This window comes from Nothobranchius furzeri, chromosome 2 (genome assembly GCF_043380555.1).
Source record: "Nothobranchius furzeri strain GRZ-AD chromosome 2, NfurGRZ-RIMD1, whole genome shotgun sequence".
Taxonomy (NCBI): Eukaryota; Metazoa; Chordata; class Actinopteri; order Cyprinodontiformes; family Nothobranchiidae; genus Nothobranchius; species Nothobranchius furzeri.
The window spans coordinates 10,033,136-10,050,695 of NC_091742.1; the positions used below are offsets into that span (position 1 = coordinate 10,033,136).

The 17,560-nt window shown below is 39.0% G+C and overlaps 3 protein-coding genes across 8 annotated transcripts in view; all 3 read right to left on the minus strand.

The window, feature by feature from the left end:
• Positions 1-366, minus strand: part of ncoa1 (nuclear receptor coactivator 1) — a 57,453-nt gene extending 57,087 nt beyond the window's left edge. For both annotated transcript variants that reach the window (XM_015947560.3, XM_015947559.3), the window contains exon 1: positions 5-366. The gene's annotated coding sequence lies outside the window, so the exon portion shown is untranslated. The remainder of the gene's footprint in view (positions 1-4) is intronic.
• Positions 367-3,519: 3,153 nt separating this feature from the next.
• ptrhd1 (peptidyl-tRNA hydrolase domain containing 1) lies at positions 3,520-4,553 on the minus strand. Its single transcript, XM_015947561.3, has 2 exons — positions 4,311-4,553; positions 3,520-4,197 (listed from the first exon to the last, which is right to left on the minus strand). Exons 1-2 carry the CDS (start codon positions 4,518-4,520, stop codon positions 4,027-4,029), a joined length of 381 nt encoding a protein of 126 aa, XP_015803047.1. The 5' UTR covers positions 4,521-4,553; the 3' UTR covers positions 3,520-4,026.
• Positions 4,554-5,163: 610 nt separating this feature from the next.
• Positions 5,164-17,560, minus strand: part of fam184ab (family with sequence similarity 184 member Ab) — a 173,715-nt gene continuing 161,318 nt past the window's right edge. For 3 of the 5 annotated variants that reach the window (XM_070543886.1, XM_015947562.3, XM_054748092.2), the window contains 5 exons: positions 17,382-17,528; positions 13,789-13,906; positions 13,086-13,190; positions 10,453-10,703; positions 5,164-6,140 (listed from right to left, as the gene is read on the minus strand). In XM_070543886.1, the coding sequence (XP_070399987.1) occupies positions 6,059-6,140; positions 10,453-10,703; positions 13,086-13,190; positions 13,789-13,906; positions 17,382-17,528 (703 nt within the window). In that variant the 3' untranslated portion in view covers positions 5,164-6,058. Of the gene's footprint in view, positions 6,141-8,581; positions 9,148-10,452; positions 10,704-13,085; positions 13,191-13,788; positions 13,907-17,381; positions 17,529-17,560 lie in introns of those variants that run through there. The other 2 variants (XM_015947563.3, XM_015947564.3) reach the window with 2 other exon arrangements.

The following is a 17,560-nucleotide window of genomic DNA, read 5'->3' on the forward strand; positions in this document are numbered from 1 at the left end:
AAACCTTCACTCCGTAAATCCTTTTCTCCTCCTGGGGGACGAATTGTATCCGGTCAGCAGCAGCGACTCGCGGGCAACTCCGGGAACCACCTGCGGTTGTTTTCTGCGTATCGGACACGGAGCACCCCGTTTGCTAATCCAAGTTATCGCTTTGGTTTCTGCTCTCCGCCATTTCCATTTTCTCAACACAAACAAACAGCGGTGCTCGCGCACGGCGAGGCGCGCTCGCCAGGCGGACAGCTCCAGTTGGGTTGATGGACAGAAGAGCTGACAGAACAAACGGAGCAGTCCGATAATCAGCAGATATAACCACAGTTTTCACACCACGAGAGGGATGTTAGTCTGAAACTAAAGGCCTCCTTCTTCAGCACTGCGCAGAATCACTGTCCTTTAGAAATAATGCTACTTCATACTTCACAAGTTTTGATTGTGATGCATTTTAATACAATTAAAGTTATAAGGTGCATTATTCCATTGTGAGGTTATGAAGGCTGATGAATTACATATGATTTGGCATAGAAAGTCCAGTTTTCAGCATTTTGGGGCTAAAATTCTCTCTCTCTCTCGTGGTGTGTGTGTGTGTGCGTGCGTGCGTGCGTGTGTGTGTGTGTGTGTGTGTGTGTGTATGTATTTGAAGCAATTGGATATTTATTGAACTTTGAACTAATAACTATCTGACATGCTTGATAATTAAGGAAAAGGATTAGGGCCACTGAAAAGAAAACAGATGAAATGAAAGAGAATACTGACTTTAATCTCAGAACTGAATAATTCTGCGAAAAAAGTCAGAATTCTCTTTCTTTTTATTTTTTCCTTTTAGTGGCCCTAATCCTCTTCTATAGATTATAAACTACTAACGTTTGCTGGTACAGTTTTGTAACTAAATATGTTTAATATATATTATTTATTAATAACTTAATTTAATTTATTAGAGCAATATCCCTCAAAGTTTACATGGATTTTGTTTTGGTCTGTGGCAGAAGGGCGTATGGTGTGATTTTTTAATAGTGCTGTAGTCAACTGCTAATACTTCCTGCATTAACTTGTTGATTTACAATAGAATATAAAAGAATAGAATGTATCAATCCCACAGTGAGAAATTCACTCCTTACAGCAGCACATACACTTAGAGAAAAGGAAGAAGAAAAATAATAACAAAAGTACATGTAAATACAGCTTGTAGCCTTCAACCAATAAAAACAATGAATGAAAAGGAAACGTGGGTTTCCAGAAAAAAAAAAAAAAAAAATATATATATATATATATATATATATATATATATATATATATATATATATATAAAACTTATCTAGTGGATTTAGTTTCGTACTGTGGCCGCCAGAGGACGTGTGAACAGATTTGTTTGCACTGTAGCTAGCTGCTGTTTTATCTTCTTGATTCTTGTTAAACACGGATTATAAATTTATTGAGTTTTGGTAGGTAAGTAGTTTGTATAAGTGAAGACGTTTTGGTTTATCCATAATCTATACTGACTATGCTGTTTACGCAAATTAAAAACACTTGGTAAATTTTAAGTGTTCCATCTAATTTTGTAGGATTTTACAGGAAGTGTTAATGAACGCTGTAGTAACTATTTCCGTCCAACAGGGGGCAGAAAATCCCTCCTCTCGAAAGCCAGACGCCAAAGGTCGAGTGTTTCAAATCCAGTTTGTAACACTGCAGCAAGCTGTGTATTGCACTTTGACTCCACACGACCAACGTGTTTAACATGACTACATATATACAATTTAATATTATTTTTAGCTAAATAACAAGCAAAAAAATACTGTTTGAGCGAGTTCCTCTGTTGACAATGACAAAATGCTGCATCCTTTTGTTTTGAAAGAATTTACAAGTAGTGTTTCTATCTTTAGTAACTCATTTTATAAATGTATTTCCCTCTTCTCTTTAATATTGATCTTCAGAAAAGGACAAAAAAATTATGTTGTTTTTAGCTCCATTAATGGGCTACGGAGGCTAAAATATTTTCTTTTAGGATTGTTCAGAACCATAATGTAGTTGTACGTTGTCTCCACTGGAGGGCGCAAATCCCCATTCTCACTCAGAGTATGGATCGCTGCAGCTAGGGGAGTTATTTTAGCGTCAGAAATTTTAGGTGTCCATTTTTATATATAAAAAAATTCTACTAGTGATGACTTCCTTTGGTTTGTTGTTCAGAGTTAGATTGCTGTTACAGTGCTTCATGTAACTCCTGTTAGGTCGTCATTGTCATCATCCTGGATGAGGCCTATAGTTGCATCCTTCTCAGTGTGGTTCCTAGTGGACATCATTCAGCAGTTTCAGGTCATCAGGGCAAAATGTAGTGGACTCAGGATGCAGCCTTGATAGGAAATAACTGCTAAAGAAAACAAGCATGCTATGTCAACTATTAATGCATACAACGTGGTCAAATCAAACCTTTTCAATGCCTGTTTTATATTAAAAGTCATTTAGCCAAAACCAAAAACAACCTTGTGTCGTTTTTCTCCTGTTCAGGGAAAAACCTGACAGAATTATTAGAAACTATTAATTCAATAATAGAAACAAGAAAGCAAAATCCTACCAATAATGATTTAAACAGTTTGCATTCATAATGTGAAATAATGAATTTATTATTTTATTTAGCAAGCCTATAATGATAAAAATCTAGTTGCATTCTGGTTTAAATCATAACAATATAAAAACCAAAATATTTTATTACTGAAGGATCAAGAACTAAATTACAACATGGCCAAGAGTTAAAAGTTGGACTTATCATTGATATAAAGCAATATGAAATTTGTACATTTAACTTTTCTGGGGAAAAACAAAGATAACTAATTCTAGTGTGAACTCAACATTTTTATTTTTATATTTCAGTAATTAAAAAACTTTCAGTGCTAAAAAAAACTCACATTATTCTCTAACTCTTATTTTTTATAATAGTCTTTCACATTAGGACTCTTATTTTGGAAGGTGTTCCAGCAGTATGTGAAGCTTAAACTTGTTTATGGACTTTATTTATCTGATCCCTAACATGATGAACCATGGAGGCCATGTTGGAGCACGTGAACACTTTTGAAAGAAATATATGACATCACCATGCTGATTCTGCAGAAGAAATGAGGACAACACTGTTCACAGAAGGTTAAACGTTTAAGAAATTAAATTAATTTACATATTTATTTCTATTTATAAAGTGTGGACAGGTTTAATGAAATAAAACGTAAAGGTTCATCAAATTATCCCCCCTCAACTGTTAAGACTTAAATAGACCTGGATGTGGTGTTTAAAATAATCAAACAGGACTCAGGAGATATATTTGAGAACAAACCCTTCGATAATAATTTAAGTGGCTTGTGTTTGGCGCCACCTAGTGGAGACTTAAATTACACTGAAACAGGTCTGAAATAACTACCGGTAGTTGGTTCTGAAAGTATTTAGGAATCAGGTAGAAATCTATCAAACAGCTGAGATTATTCCTCTTTCAGCGCTGACATAAAACGTTTTGGTGTTAAAAACATTTACCAGAAAAACTGATTTCGTTGACATATTTTAATAGATTAGAATAAAGTACTTTGTGATGTCTAAGATCTGATTTCCAGATCAGCAGATTAAACAAAAATCAGAAATCTTAAATAGCCAACAAAACCCTAGTCTACAGAACACATACATCCTAATTTAAACGGCTTTGTTAGCCATGATTTCTGCTTAGTTTCAAACTAACTTGACTTTAGGAGCCTTGGGTATTCCTGGATCAGAAAATGCAGTAAACAAACAAACAACGATCCAAGTTTGATGACTGGAGTAAAATAAATAAAATCAGCAAATGTCCAAAACTCCAGTAAAAGTATTTCTAAATGACATTTACAGCAGAATAAAGGTTGGCTCCAAACATCAGAACACGTATGCTGATGCCAAAAGAGCGTTTTTACTTATTTAAGGCACCTGAACCAACAAACGCAGTTTTAACACGTTCTCGTCTCTTCTTCTGCAAAATTAAAACGTTTGGACAAAGACAGCTGCTTCTCTGGACCTTCGTCTTCATCATTTGAAGAGTTTGAACTTCCGCATCAGCGGCTGGACGGTCTCTTTGGGATACGGCTTCAGAGCCAAACACGTCGGGATGTTTTCTGGCTGCTCGATCCAGAGTTTGTGTGAAATTCCAGCCTGGGTCAGGCTGTCGGAGAGGCCGGAGAGGGCGGCTTCGTCCGGGGCCTGCGGACCAGAGACAACCCGCTCACTTCAAAGTAAAAACCCTCAGGTGTTTGCTTACTTTTACCACAAAATAAACTCCGTGTGATGTTATTTTTGTTGTGTTCATGGCTCACCCCCAGAACCACTTTGTGCATGCAGTCCAGCTCCGCCAGGTACCGCTGCGTGTCCGGGTCTCCATAGTTCAAGTGAACGGCGGCGGTAGCGGCGTGGCAGGCCTGGGTAATCACGGCTCCCAGCGGCCACGACAGCTTGTGGACCAGGTCAGAACGGACCACAATGTACTGAACAAGCCGGCCTGGAGAAGCGGCACCCGGGGCAGCCATCACGACTCCGCACCGGAAGAGGGTTTATTTATCTTCCGGTTCAAACCAATTAGAACGAAGTAAACACCGCCCTCTAGCGGGTAATTGTATAACATCTAGTCAGTTTGATAAAAAAAAAACATAAATTTTATATTGCTTGATCCTACATTTAAATACATATACATCTTCTTTATTTATGTTAAATGTGTATATTTAAAACATTTACCCAATAAAGTTACCAACTTAAATATTAATTTACATGTGAAAAAATTTACAGAAATTGACATTTTTTCAACCAAATACGTTCAAATTAAAACTTTATTCACCTCTTTCCCTATTTTTAGGCCTCACATAAAATTCTACAGTTGTTAATTTGCTTAAAGATTTTTTTCATTGGTTGTTTTTAGATCAGTTACTAAAGACGCTGACATCTTTTTATTCGGGCGTCATGTTAAATAGTTATCCAAAATTTGTAAAAGTATGTTTTTCTTTGATAAAAATCACACACAGAGGTTTTCTAATTAAAAAGTGAAACAGCTAAACTTTGACACTGCAAAATGTATAAAATAAACCAACATATTTTAAAAAAGTGAAATATTTGAAGGATGAAATAATTAACAAAATAAATTAAACATAGGTTCAGTAAAATAAATCACGCACATAATTAAATGTCACAATAATTCTTTATTAAGCATACACATTATATTATAAATATAAAATGCTATTTTTGTTTTTAAAATTGGTGAGACATCATTATATCTGTGTTGAGACAGACAACCATACAAACAGGTTTTAATATTCTACCAAAATCTGCTGAAACTTAGATGCAGCTGTAACAAACTGGTGTTGATGGTGTCGCCCTAAAGTCAGAAGCAGTACTTCATGGACCCTATCGGAGAAGCGTAACTGATCTAGGATCAGATCCATGGAAATGTCACCATGAATGAGGAGGCAAACTGGTCTCAGATCAGCCCTCCTCATCTAAGATGCTGTGTGCAGAAGACCCACGTACTACAGAGAGCACAATAACCTACCATTGAATTCTTTACAAATATTTATTTCTCACTTTAGTCCAACTATGGAGTTTAGCAGCATGAGAACGCACCACTCGTTTCCTAGATCCAAGAAACAGCAACAAAAGGTATGAAGTCATTAAATGAAACAAACATCGAACATACTGATGGTCATTGTCACTGTACTAAGAGAGAAACTCGTCCACAGTGAAACAATCAGATAATCAAACAATCAAATTAGATCAGAATGATGACTTCAGGATCGGGTTCAGTTCAGTTTCCTCCCAGTCAACAAACAGGAAGTCAGTCTTCCTGAAATCTGTGAAAATATATGACATCAAGTTCTGTGCGTTTTGACACGTCATCCTCAAATTCCTGCGTTGGCTGACTGAATCCGGAGTGAACTGACCCCGAACCTTCTCAATGACAATAATAACAAATAGTTTCAACATTGTTTTCTCTTTTTCAAAATGTTGTTTCTTTTTATTTATTTTTAAAAAGTTTGGTTGACATGCTGAATCCTTGAGTTTGGAAGCTTGTGGTCAATCAAAAGGAAAAGTACTGGGCGAACCACTCTTGGCGCTGGGCATCGGTGGGGTCGATGGTGGCATCCTTCATCTCAAGAGGGCTTCAGGGAGTGAGAGGGTGAGGAGATGAGGGGGTGAGGACGCGCAAAACCACAATGAAAAGAACAGAGTTATAAGGAGAAAGAAGACAGTCAGTCTTTCATTCAGACATTACTTCTTTTGATCCATTAAACTTCATATGGTCGTAGTAGTAGTAATAATATTAATAGTAATACCACTTTTATCTGATTGATCTGATCTGATCTCTTCCCCTCAAATAAAGCCAAACCATTATAAAAAGTGTGAACTAACTTGCTAATTTATTTTTGTAGAACAAACAGTTGTCAATAAAGTTTAATGTGTTATGTTTGCTGCACTCACAGACATTTAAACCTGTTTTAAAGAAAAATATGCAACACAGAATGTAATGGAGTGAACTCCACATCATCCATATTTAAAAAGTCTCACGTACACAGTAAATGATCAATAATAAAAACATTGCATGCATGTTTTACATGTGCACTTTTATACCCAAGTTATCACAAATAATCTGAAATGGGGGTTTAAAATAGAATGTTTAAATTTTCTGGAGCCAGATTACATTACTGTGTGATTAAAAGTGATTTGCAAACTACTTTTGCTATTAGTGTATTTTTTTTAATGTATGACGAAAAAAATATAGTTTTTTTTCTTATTCACGTGGAGCTAAAACTCCAGTAAAACTTTTTTAAAATTAATCCAACCAAATTATGGTTTAAAGTTCTATTTTAATAACAAACAGCACAGAAACACCAGTTGGCGTCTGACAGTCTGGAGCTGTAGTACATGACTCCGTCCACAGGGGGCAGTGGCGTGATCCGACACACCAAAGTTTTTTCTTTTTTTTCTCCCCGCTGGCTAAAATGCTGACGTGAACGTTTTTCATGATGACTGACCGCTAGTCAATATTAGCAAACACAAACATGTGCTCATTAAATTTGACAGATATTGAGCTAATATCAGCAGAATTTGTATGAGCGAGTTTCTGTTTGTTATTGAAAGTAACTCATGTCTGAAACTAATAGATGAAAACAAATTCCAGCGCCTCTCTTACTTTCTTAATTGGCTACTTATTAAACAGTCTCAGAACCCCGAGGTGAAGAACATTTTTTATGCTGCAGGAAATCAGTTACCTCCCACTAGATTTCAGCACAATGAACCACAGTTCAGATGCAGAGCTTCTGCTTTTACCATAAATTATCCATTTTTTATTTGTACACAAGCTTTCACATTAAACACTTATTACAGTGTTTCTTCATGAGAGATTGTTGAAGAGAAGGGAGCTGAGATGGAGAATCAGGGTTGGAAAGAAAAGGAAGGAGGCTCAAACATGTTTAGAGGCAGAAACCTAATGAGTCACAAACCAACCATAATTCCTGAAACTCAGAATAATCTCCTTTATAGCGTCTATATCTGATCATCTTTAAACTGATGAGTTTTTACTTCCAAACTCTCATTTAGATGTTTAATCAGATTTTGTTGTCTGCTTATTTGAAATTTTGTGCCTCATGAAGCTTAAAATTAAGCTTTAATCCATTTTATTGTTCATCTCATTCTTTTGCAGTGAGTTTTTTTTTAGCTCTTAGAGAGACATTTCAGCCAATAAGAAACGTGTCTCTGTGTAAAAGTTATGCAATATTAAATTACATATGTCTGTTTGGCAGAAACCAAGGTTCTTCGCGACGACAAGCTAAAGGCTTGTTGGAGTGCAGCCAAGAAATGTATTGCCGCCATTTTAAAATAACTCTGATATCTTTAATTTTGTTGCAGTGTTTCAATCACACGGCCTTTAGTTACTGTTTCTAAATGTTTTTCACCAGCAGCTAAACGTAGCACACCCGATGAATCCGGGGGTGAAGGTTAGTAGGAATTCCTGAATGTTTCAGGAACTTTTGTGTGATATGAAACAGACGATGGTGTGTAGGGTTATAAAATAATTTTCCAATGAATGCTTTGAAATTTAGAAGATTTGAGCATTTCAGACAGCTGCATATTTGCTCATTAGTCCTACAAAAGCCATTTCTCAGAACTGAGGCTATTCAGGAAACTAGCTACAATATTCAGTAAAGCTAAAACAGAAGAGAGCTGATTTAATAATTTTTAAGGATAGTTAACTATTTCCACGAGGACAGACGGGTCATCTCTACATGGTCCTTCTGCAGGAACAAAATCGACTTACTAAAAAAAATCTAAATCAGACTTCAGACTTGAGCTTGTGCTGCTGTATTGTTGCTACTAATTTTGCGATTTTGGTGAAAAACTCCAGAAATGTTTGTGCACAGATGTGAAATGATGGATCTGATTGTGATGGGGGGTTGTCTCGGGCAAAACATGCAGCAGAACTCACACTCATGCACACCTGAACACTTTCCTGTTAGAATGCATCATCTGCCGTGCAAACACACACACGCTGCATTCGTGTGTATCAAAAGCAGTGTGTGAATCGTATCAATTCAGCCAGACATCAAGAGACAGGAGGCTTTTTATTGGGTTGAACTGCACACGCACACAGGCGCGCACACACACACAGGCGCGCGCACACACACACACACGCACACAAGTTGTCATGTCATCAAAGTAAAAAAATATATTTTACTTACAACAAACTGTACAACTGAAACAAACTTTCCTTGTTGTTTCAGGAAGGAAAAAGTGTAACATGCTGAACTTTAGATGAAGAATCACAAAAATCACAATAAAACAACACAAACATACAAATTGTGACAAGTGCTATAACTTCCTGAAGAGAAGACAAAAAGCCTGCCAGCATGCCATCAACATTTATACTATTGATGAACAAAAACACAACAAAAACAAAATGAACAACAAAAACATGCCCCTTTTGCACTCCAAGGCCATTCTTTGAAGCTTCAGTCACATGTGGGTCTCCTGTGTTTATGTTCAGCTTCGGCTGTTCTTTAGAGATTTAAAGTCTATTTGCAGAGCAGAGTTCAAACGTGACGCTGCATAAAGCAGCCGTGTCCTTTAAATGAGACTGAGGATCAGTGATGTGCAGCAGGATCTCAGCTCCTGTTAGGAGGCAGAAAATCATCTTCATCGTTTACTCAACCCACCCCGCTGGATCAGACGGACAAACTGGGCAGCAAACACCCAGAGTTGATAAAACACCTAAAAATGTTCCGGTTTTTAGAATAAAACTAAAGCAGAACTACCACACTAAGGCAAGCTGGAGGAACTATATATGAGGATGATTTAATTATTTACATCACTTTTATAGATATTTAGAGACAAATATCAGGGAATCCTTCCATTAGTAATAAGCAGTAAAATCAAACTGGGCTGTTTGTTTCAAAAACGCCAAGAGATGGAAAAGCAGTTTTAGGGGCTAATTTAACAAATGTTAAAAGTTTAGATGGTGTTTGTTTTAGTGGATTTAAAAAAGCCTCAAACATGACGGCTAATGTCAGCTGCTCAGTGGTTCTCAAAGTTAGTCCTTTTACTTGTTTAGCAGTTTAGTTAGTTTGTTTATGCGATTAAGAACTTCCTGTCTGGCATTCATTTGTTGTTTTTTGGTAGCTTGTTATGGATGCTATCGAGTTACATGAGATAAAGCTAATGCTAATGCTAGCGACTTTTCTGAAGTTTGCCTGGAATGAAACATTCTAACTGTTCATGTCATGATAATACACGTTTAAGAATCAACATTAGGAGGATTTACACAAATATTTATGAACAATTATGTCTCTTTACCACTAAATGTACAGCTTTTAGCATCAGTTAGCCTACTGCTAATCATAGAACCACTGTTTAGTATTTGATTTGTCCAATCAAAACACATCAGAAATAATTTAAAATAAATAGTAAAAGACTGAATTTGTTGCTATATTTGTTGAAAGGGTTAATATCTAAAGCTCTAATTAATATTCAAGGAAAGAAATAAAAATTTGACATTTAAAACTCAGGAGTTTTTGCATAAAAAGACTTTAGAGAAATAATGACAATTCTGTCAAATATTAAAATCGCAAAAGAAAACTGCAGGATATTGGGGGATCAGCAAACTTAAGTTTGAACTTAAAGGCTCTCTAACAAAGTCCAGCTGATAATGATGATGATTTTCATGCTCCTACGGTTCATGAGAGGGCTTGATTTGGCACAAATGAATGAAAAGTATGAAGAATATTTAACAGATTTGTTTACAAAACCAGAAACCAGAAGGAGTTCTGGACTTCTATATTAACTTGAAATACCAGTTAGTGGTTTTACAAGATGCTGGTTCCAGCTGAGTCAAAAAGTGCTTTCACCTCCAACTAAGGAGGTCTGTGATTGGATGATTAATGGTTGACAAGCTGCTGCCGGTCAGCAGGAAGGTCTCACCTCATGAACTTCTTGGGTTCGGTGGGAGTGGTCGGCGGGGCAAGAGGTTTGTTGGAGTTGAGCTCAAGGTGATGGAGGGGGGAGTTAGGGATGGGCTCTAGGCGGCCGGGCGGGGCTGGGGGCGGGGGCTGTGGGAGCTGCCCACTCCCTATACCCACCACGTCCAAGCCCATACCTGCTGCCTCCAGAGCCCTGAGATTATGAGAGCTGCTGAATCTGCTGGCTGCTGCTTTCTCATTCTTTTTCTTTTGCTACACAGAAACAAAAAAAAAAAAAGAAAAGGACGGGAATTGGGATCAAAAAGGAGCAGAAGGGAGGTTTAAAGCAAAAATAATAAGGAAATGGTGCGGAAAAAGGGCAAATGAGGCACAAGGAGAGTTCTGGAGGTCGTAACAGTCCAGCCGATGAGAGACAGGAAAGAGCAGCGAGCTAACTGGATCTCATTAAAGGCTGATTGAAGCAGAGTGAGAATGGCTCAACCTGGAGACTGGCATCAATCTTAAAAGCAGCATTCGCTCTGAGCAGAATGACAGTTTAGATGAGAAGAGATGTGACTAAGCAGAAAACATCTCACTCCAACAAATGGCTTGGAAAAGCAAAGGAAGGCTGGAAAAAAGGCAAGGACCCAACCCAACTGGATGGAAGACTTGGTCACAGAAACAACAAAAACGAAAAGCACACACACCGATACGAGGAAAAACGTACAGAAACAGTGGAAGTTAGAGACGCTGTGCTAGTGTCAATCTGAGCATGAGGGGTGGTTTATGACATCACTTCCTACAATTTAAAGTGAATGTTGTTTTTGTCTGTGCCTTCTCCAGCATCCCAACAAAAAAATAGAAAAACTAATTCTGAAAAAACCATGCCAGGCCACAAGGGGCAGTAACGTTTAGCCTGACAGCAAGCAAAGAAATTTCAGCACAGTTTCTGATTACAACTAAAAATAATAGGTTTTTAAGAGCTGTAAAGATTTCCTCCTTTAGACAACATTTTGCTAATATGGTTTAAGTGTAACGAGCCACGCTAAAGCTAACAGTCGTGTATCCAGTCAAGCGTTACGAGCCACGCTAAAGCTAGCAGTCGTGTATCTAGTTAAGCGTAACGAGCCATGCAAAAGCTAGCAGTCGTGTATCCAGTTAAGCGTTACGAGCCACGCTAAAGCTAGCACTCGTGTATCCAGTTAAGCGTAACGAGCCACGCAAAAGCTAGCAGTCGTGTATCTAGTTAAGCGTAACGAGCCACGCTAAAGCTAGCAGTCGCGTATCCAGTTAAGTGTAACGAGCCACGCTACAGCTAGAAGTCGTGTATCTAGTTAAGCGTAATGAGCCACACTAAAGCTAGCAGTCTTGTATCCAGTTAAGCGTTACGAGCCACGCTAAAGCTAGCAGTCGTGTATCTAGTTAAGCGTAACGAGCCACGCTAAAGCTAGCAGTCGTGTATCTAGTTAAGCATTATGAGCCACGCTAAAGCTAGCAGTCGTGTATCCAGTTAAGCGTAACGAGCCACGCTACAGCTAGCAGTTGTGTATCTAGTTAAGCGTAACGAGCCACGCTAAAGCTAGCAGTCGTGTATCTAGTTAAGCATTATGAGCCACACTAAAGCTAGCAGTCGTGTATCCAGTTAAGCGTAACGAGCCACGCTACAGCTAGCAGTTGTGTATCTAGTTAAGCGTAACGAGCCACGCTAAAGCTAGCAGTCGTGTATCTAGTTAAGCGTTATGAGCCATGCTAAAGCTAGCAGTCGTGTATCTAGTTAAGAGTAACGAGCCACGCTAAAGCTAGCAGTCATGTATCCAGTTAAGCATTATGAGCCACGCTAAAGCTAGCAGTCGTGTATCCAGTTAAGCGTAACGAGCCACGCTACAGCTAGCAGTTGTGTATCTAGTTAAGCGTAACGAGCCATGCTAAAGCTAGCAGTCGTGTATCTAGTTAAGCGTTATGAGCCATGCTAAAGCTAGCAGTCGTGTATCTAGTTAAGAGTAACGAGCCACGCTAAAGCTAGCAGTCATGTATCCAGTTAAGAGTTATGAGCCATGCTACAGCTAGCAGTCGTGTATCCAGTTAAGCGTAATGAGCCACTCTAAAGCTAGCAGTCGTGTATCCAGTTAAGCATAACGAACCACTCTAAAGCTAGCAGTCGTGTATCTAGTTAAGCGTAATGAGCCACGCTAAAGCTAGCAGTCGTGTATCCAGTTAAGCGTAACGAGCCACGCTACAGCTAGCAGTTGTGTATCTAGTTAAGTGTAACGAGCCACGCTAAAGCTAGCAGTCGTGTATCCAGTTAAGCGTAACGAGCCACGCTACAGCTAGCAGTCGTGTATCCAGTTAAGCGTAACGAGCCACTCTAAAGCTAGCAGTCATGTATCCAACACATGCTCGTTACAAAACCAAAGCAGGCATGCACAAAGTCCGCTTCAACAACACTACCTCCACAAAACCTGCAGCTATCATCAAAGTAAAAGAAAAACATTATTTTGTAAATAATTATAGAAATCTTGTTTCCAATTATAAAGACACCCGTTTGCACATTGGCGACATCTAAAATAAATCTGAGATCCCTCTGACTGATCAGAACACACCCCAGTGGATGCAACCGTTGGGCTGTGTGGTGTGTGTGTGTGTTACGGGACCTACCTTGATGAGTGGGTTGATGACTCCTACATTAGGACTGGCATTGAATACTTTGTTGAAGTTGGTCTCCCGGTTGACAAGCTCCAGCTGGTAGAACTTTTTATCATCCTGAAGGAGAAAAATCCAGTTAGCTGACAGCCAGAGAGGATCAGGAGACTCATGGAGGCGAAAAGACATGAAAAGTCACACGTTTAATGACTTCCTTCTCCACATGGTTGACTCTGCAGTTTCCACATTCCTAAAGTCTGTTAAACATCAAATTTTCCTGTCTAAACCTGCCAGTTACCACCAGGCTAAGCCTTTCACCTCAAAATCACGAACAGCAGCAGGAGAATGCAGGAGGAGGAAAACGTGTCCTCATTCGTAAAACCTGCTTATTGTTTGTCCCACAAATGAAACTCTAGGCTGAAAACCTGTACAGGAGCCAACCACAAGGGGGCACTGGTTTTCCTTTGGCTCTCACTTCCAGACTTTAGATTTAGTTTTTGTAAATTTCCAGGTCCTCAGATCTTCATTTTCACATCACCGCATTAGATCTGGAGATGCTGAATCAGCGGAGACACTATTCATAAACGTTACATTTTGAAGGGCTTTGTGTGAAATCACATTTATGTTCTCTGATTCATCGTTTCATTTGGTGAGACTGATTCATTTCCCACGCATCCCTGTTCTTGGACTAACGAACCTAACCTCAGAAGTTACTCACCACCAGCTTTTTGACCAGAGTTTCTCTCTCAGCGACCATATCCTTCAGCTCAGCGATCACCTGCAGATCCTCAGGACGACTCTCTCGATTTCTAAACTTCTCCTCTGTTCCTTCCAACCTGTGAGGAAAAAGAAATAAAAAAATCTATTAATACGCCGCACTCACAGACACTTTATCCCTCTAAAATGATTAAAATACTGAAAAACCAGAATAAAAAAGTGACTTATTACACCAGATGTAGTAAAAAATAGATGTATCAAAGGTAATTTAGCATTTACAGCCAACCACAAAGTCCAGCGTGTGATACAGCCGACTAGAACATGTGAGATCCCTGAAGCGAGAGTCTATGAACTCGTAGGGTAACCGTACAAAAGTAATTTGTCCCCCGGGTCTACCCTGGGTTCTCCAGTAGGACTTGCATGGAAAACCTTGTAGCTCTTCTCTGAGGTTCAACAGACAGGAAGACAACAACAAATGATATATTGTCCCCAAAACTTGAGTTAGTGTCAACACAGAAGCTTTACTTTTACAGCTGATATTTTTTTGTACTTTTAGCTAAAAAATTGTTTTCTTTATCCCTCTGGAGGGCCTATTCGTGCTGCTCCAGCATGGCTGAACTCTGAGATGAAGCCAAAAGTTTTAACACTCCACTGTTCCCCTGGACTCCATCACCTAAGGCCACAAACCTGCTTCCCCTCCTGCATTTATCATGTTTCCTGTAGTTTGTTTCAGCTCCCTCAGTATTTTCAGAGCGTGGAATAAAAATAACACCTGCTATATTTTTGGAAAGCCAGTTTCCTTACTGGACCTGCAGGCAGAAAATCCACAGCAGGAGCGAGCTGATAAGGAATATTAAACACTGGTGCTCCAGAACGGCTGCAAGGAGGTGCTGACGAGGATTTCCTGAAGCTGCTCGTTTCTTGGTGGAAGTGGTGATTGATGATAAGATGCCTCGGAGTTTCTCTAATGAAGTTTTAGGGAATTTGCAGGAATCCTAAAGCGAACCAGTGCTGGAATGGCTGTCTCACCGTGTTTACTCACCAAAGTTGTTCAGGAATCACATATTTGTCTAAAACTGGTCATCTTTTACTCCGTTAGAGACGGCAGCTTGTTCCATTTTACAAAAGCTTCAGATCTATTATTTCCAACCCTTAAGTTCTTTATTTCAGCTTTGAAACTAAAGTTGCTCTAAGAACTGATGGAGTGGTGCTCAGTAAATAACCTCCAACTGAACACCACGAAAACTAAAGAAATCATCTTCGACTTCAGGAAGGGCAGAGCAGACCCGGCCCCACTGTACATTCATGGGAACTGTGTGGAGAGGGTGCACTCCATGAGGTTTCTGGGCGTGCAGATCTCTGAGGATCTCTCCTGGTCAGCAAATACCACGGCAGTGGTAAAAAAGGCCCAGCAGCGTCTCCACTTTCTGAGAGTGCTCAGGAGGAACAACCTGGAGGAGAGGCTGCTGGTTACTTTCTACAGAGCCACCATAGAAAGCATCATAACGTACTGCATAACATCATGGTACGCAGGGTGCTCAGCTGCAGACAGGAAAGTACTGCAGAGGGTCATCAACACAGCCCAGAAGATCACTGGATGCTCTCTGTCCAGCCTGGAGGTCATTGCAAACTCTCGGTACCTCAGCAGAGCGAGCAATATCATCAAGGACCAATCTCACCCCAGCAATCACGTCTTTTAACTATTACCATCAGGTCGACGGTACAGGTCACATAAAACCAGGTCAAACAGATTCAGGGATAGCTTCTTTCCCAGGGCGATCTCTATAGTAAATAAGCATAAAACAATTAAACCTGCTTAGAGACTGTCAAGGTCACCGTCAACTATTATGCTGCTATTCTAATGCCATTTTTTTACATGATATGGTAGCTGCTATTCTGTATATAGGGTGCTTACTATTGTTTTGTTTGAGGGGACTTTTATACTTAGAAGTATTAGTGTATTGTGCACCAAGGGAGTGGCACTCCAATTTCGTTTTATCCTGTACAATGACAATAAAGGCTATTATTATTATTATTATTATTATTATTATTATTATTTATAGCCATAAAAATGATAACCCTGTATAGGTAAATCTTTCTGAATGAAGTCTTCTTAGACATTAAGTTTTAGATTCTCACCAAGTACAAATAAAAGAATATACCCTATACCCTTAAACTGATTCATTTTTACAGATTTGTTTCTTTAATTTCAACAAGACCTTTGATGAATCAAATGAAGATGAACTTTATTTGTTTAATTTCTGATTTTGAGAAGAAAACTATCCTTGTGAGCCTTTCAAATGTGCCTGGAGAGTTAACTGGTTGATCCTTTAGACGTTAAGCTGCTAATTTTACAGAAAGTCAAACCTCTGTTGCTATGGTAACTACCCTGGCAACAGAGGTCTGTTAGACTTACTTTAGGCTCCTGACTTAACAAGTGTTACTAAAGTGCTGACAGTAGTTATTTTGCAGATTTAAAGCAGTTTTTTACGGTTTTATAATTAAAATCTGTCATAATGGGTAAAAAATGAACTGATCTCTTAACTCTGTTCTCCGCAGGAGGCTCGACTTACAAGATCATTTCTGTAAAACTCTCAGACTTAATTAGATGGGTTTATTCAGAGCTGTTTGGAGAAAGGTCTGAAGGATTTTAGCTTCTAGTCTAAATATTCTCCTCAAACTTTGCAGTGACAGCCACCGGCGTTTGATGAGATACTAGCATTAAAGCTCAGAAAATAGAAGGACCAGAAACAGCAAAAATAAACCATTATGTTTCATTTGGCAGCTGATTGAGACATGACAGAAGTGATTTTAACACCTACTCTAATAAAACCTTCAGAAGAAAACTTAAATCAGGAGTTTCTAATGAGTGCTGAAGGTTTTCCATGATCCTCGGAGTCCAAAAGCTCTGAACTTTAAAGAGTGGAGCATAAAAAATGATCCAAGGAGCTCTTGGAGCAAACCTGAGACTCCAAAGTGTTTCCTGAATGTGATCTTGCCTCGGGCTGGATTCCATTTCTTTTGTCAATAAATCAAAAACTCGATGGGTTAAATGATCAAAAACTACACAGCAGCTGGAAATCTGCTTTGTTTTACTTGATTTCTCCAGATGTTTGGATCAGAGTGATTTTGCATCAGCAGACGGAAAAAAGCTGGATTTGTTTCTGATGAGATGACAAAACCCAGAGAGGGACCTGCAGGAATCCACCCCCACCAGGTTAAATATAAAACAAAGACAATATTTATATTTGATCAGAGGATTTTTGGTTAAAACAACTGCAATTCTCACTATGATTCAATATTTAGAGACTAAATTTGTTCCCAGAATCCCAGAAATGAATTTTAGGAGCTTAAACCCAAAATTCATTAAAATGAAGAACTGCTGGCTATTAAAGTAATTGTGTCTCTGATGTTGAATTTGAATTATAAACTGATGAATAAGCAGATCTGTCTGTTATCAGACTGACCAGGAGGTGGTGCATTCTCCACTTCTGATCCCAGAGGCCTTCTGTGATGTGAGCAGCCACAAGTTTGGATGCTTTGAGGTTCGTAAATGTTTGAAAACATTCTGGTATAATTACAGCAGCTACGTACAGAATCTGAAGGGCGGAGATCTTGTCTTTGAGGACTTCCTGTGCTTTGTTGAAGTCTGACAGCATGTTCTGGGTCTCTCGGCTGTGGGCTGCGCTCAGCTCGGCCAGTTCCCTCTCATGCCTCTTCATCAGCTCTTGCTCGTGAGCCCTGAGGAGACACCACAACCAGAGGATCAGCCA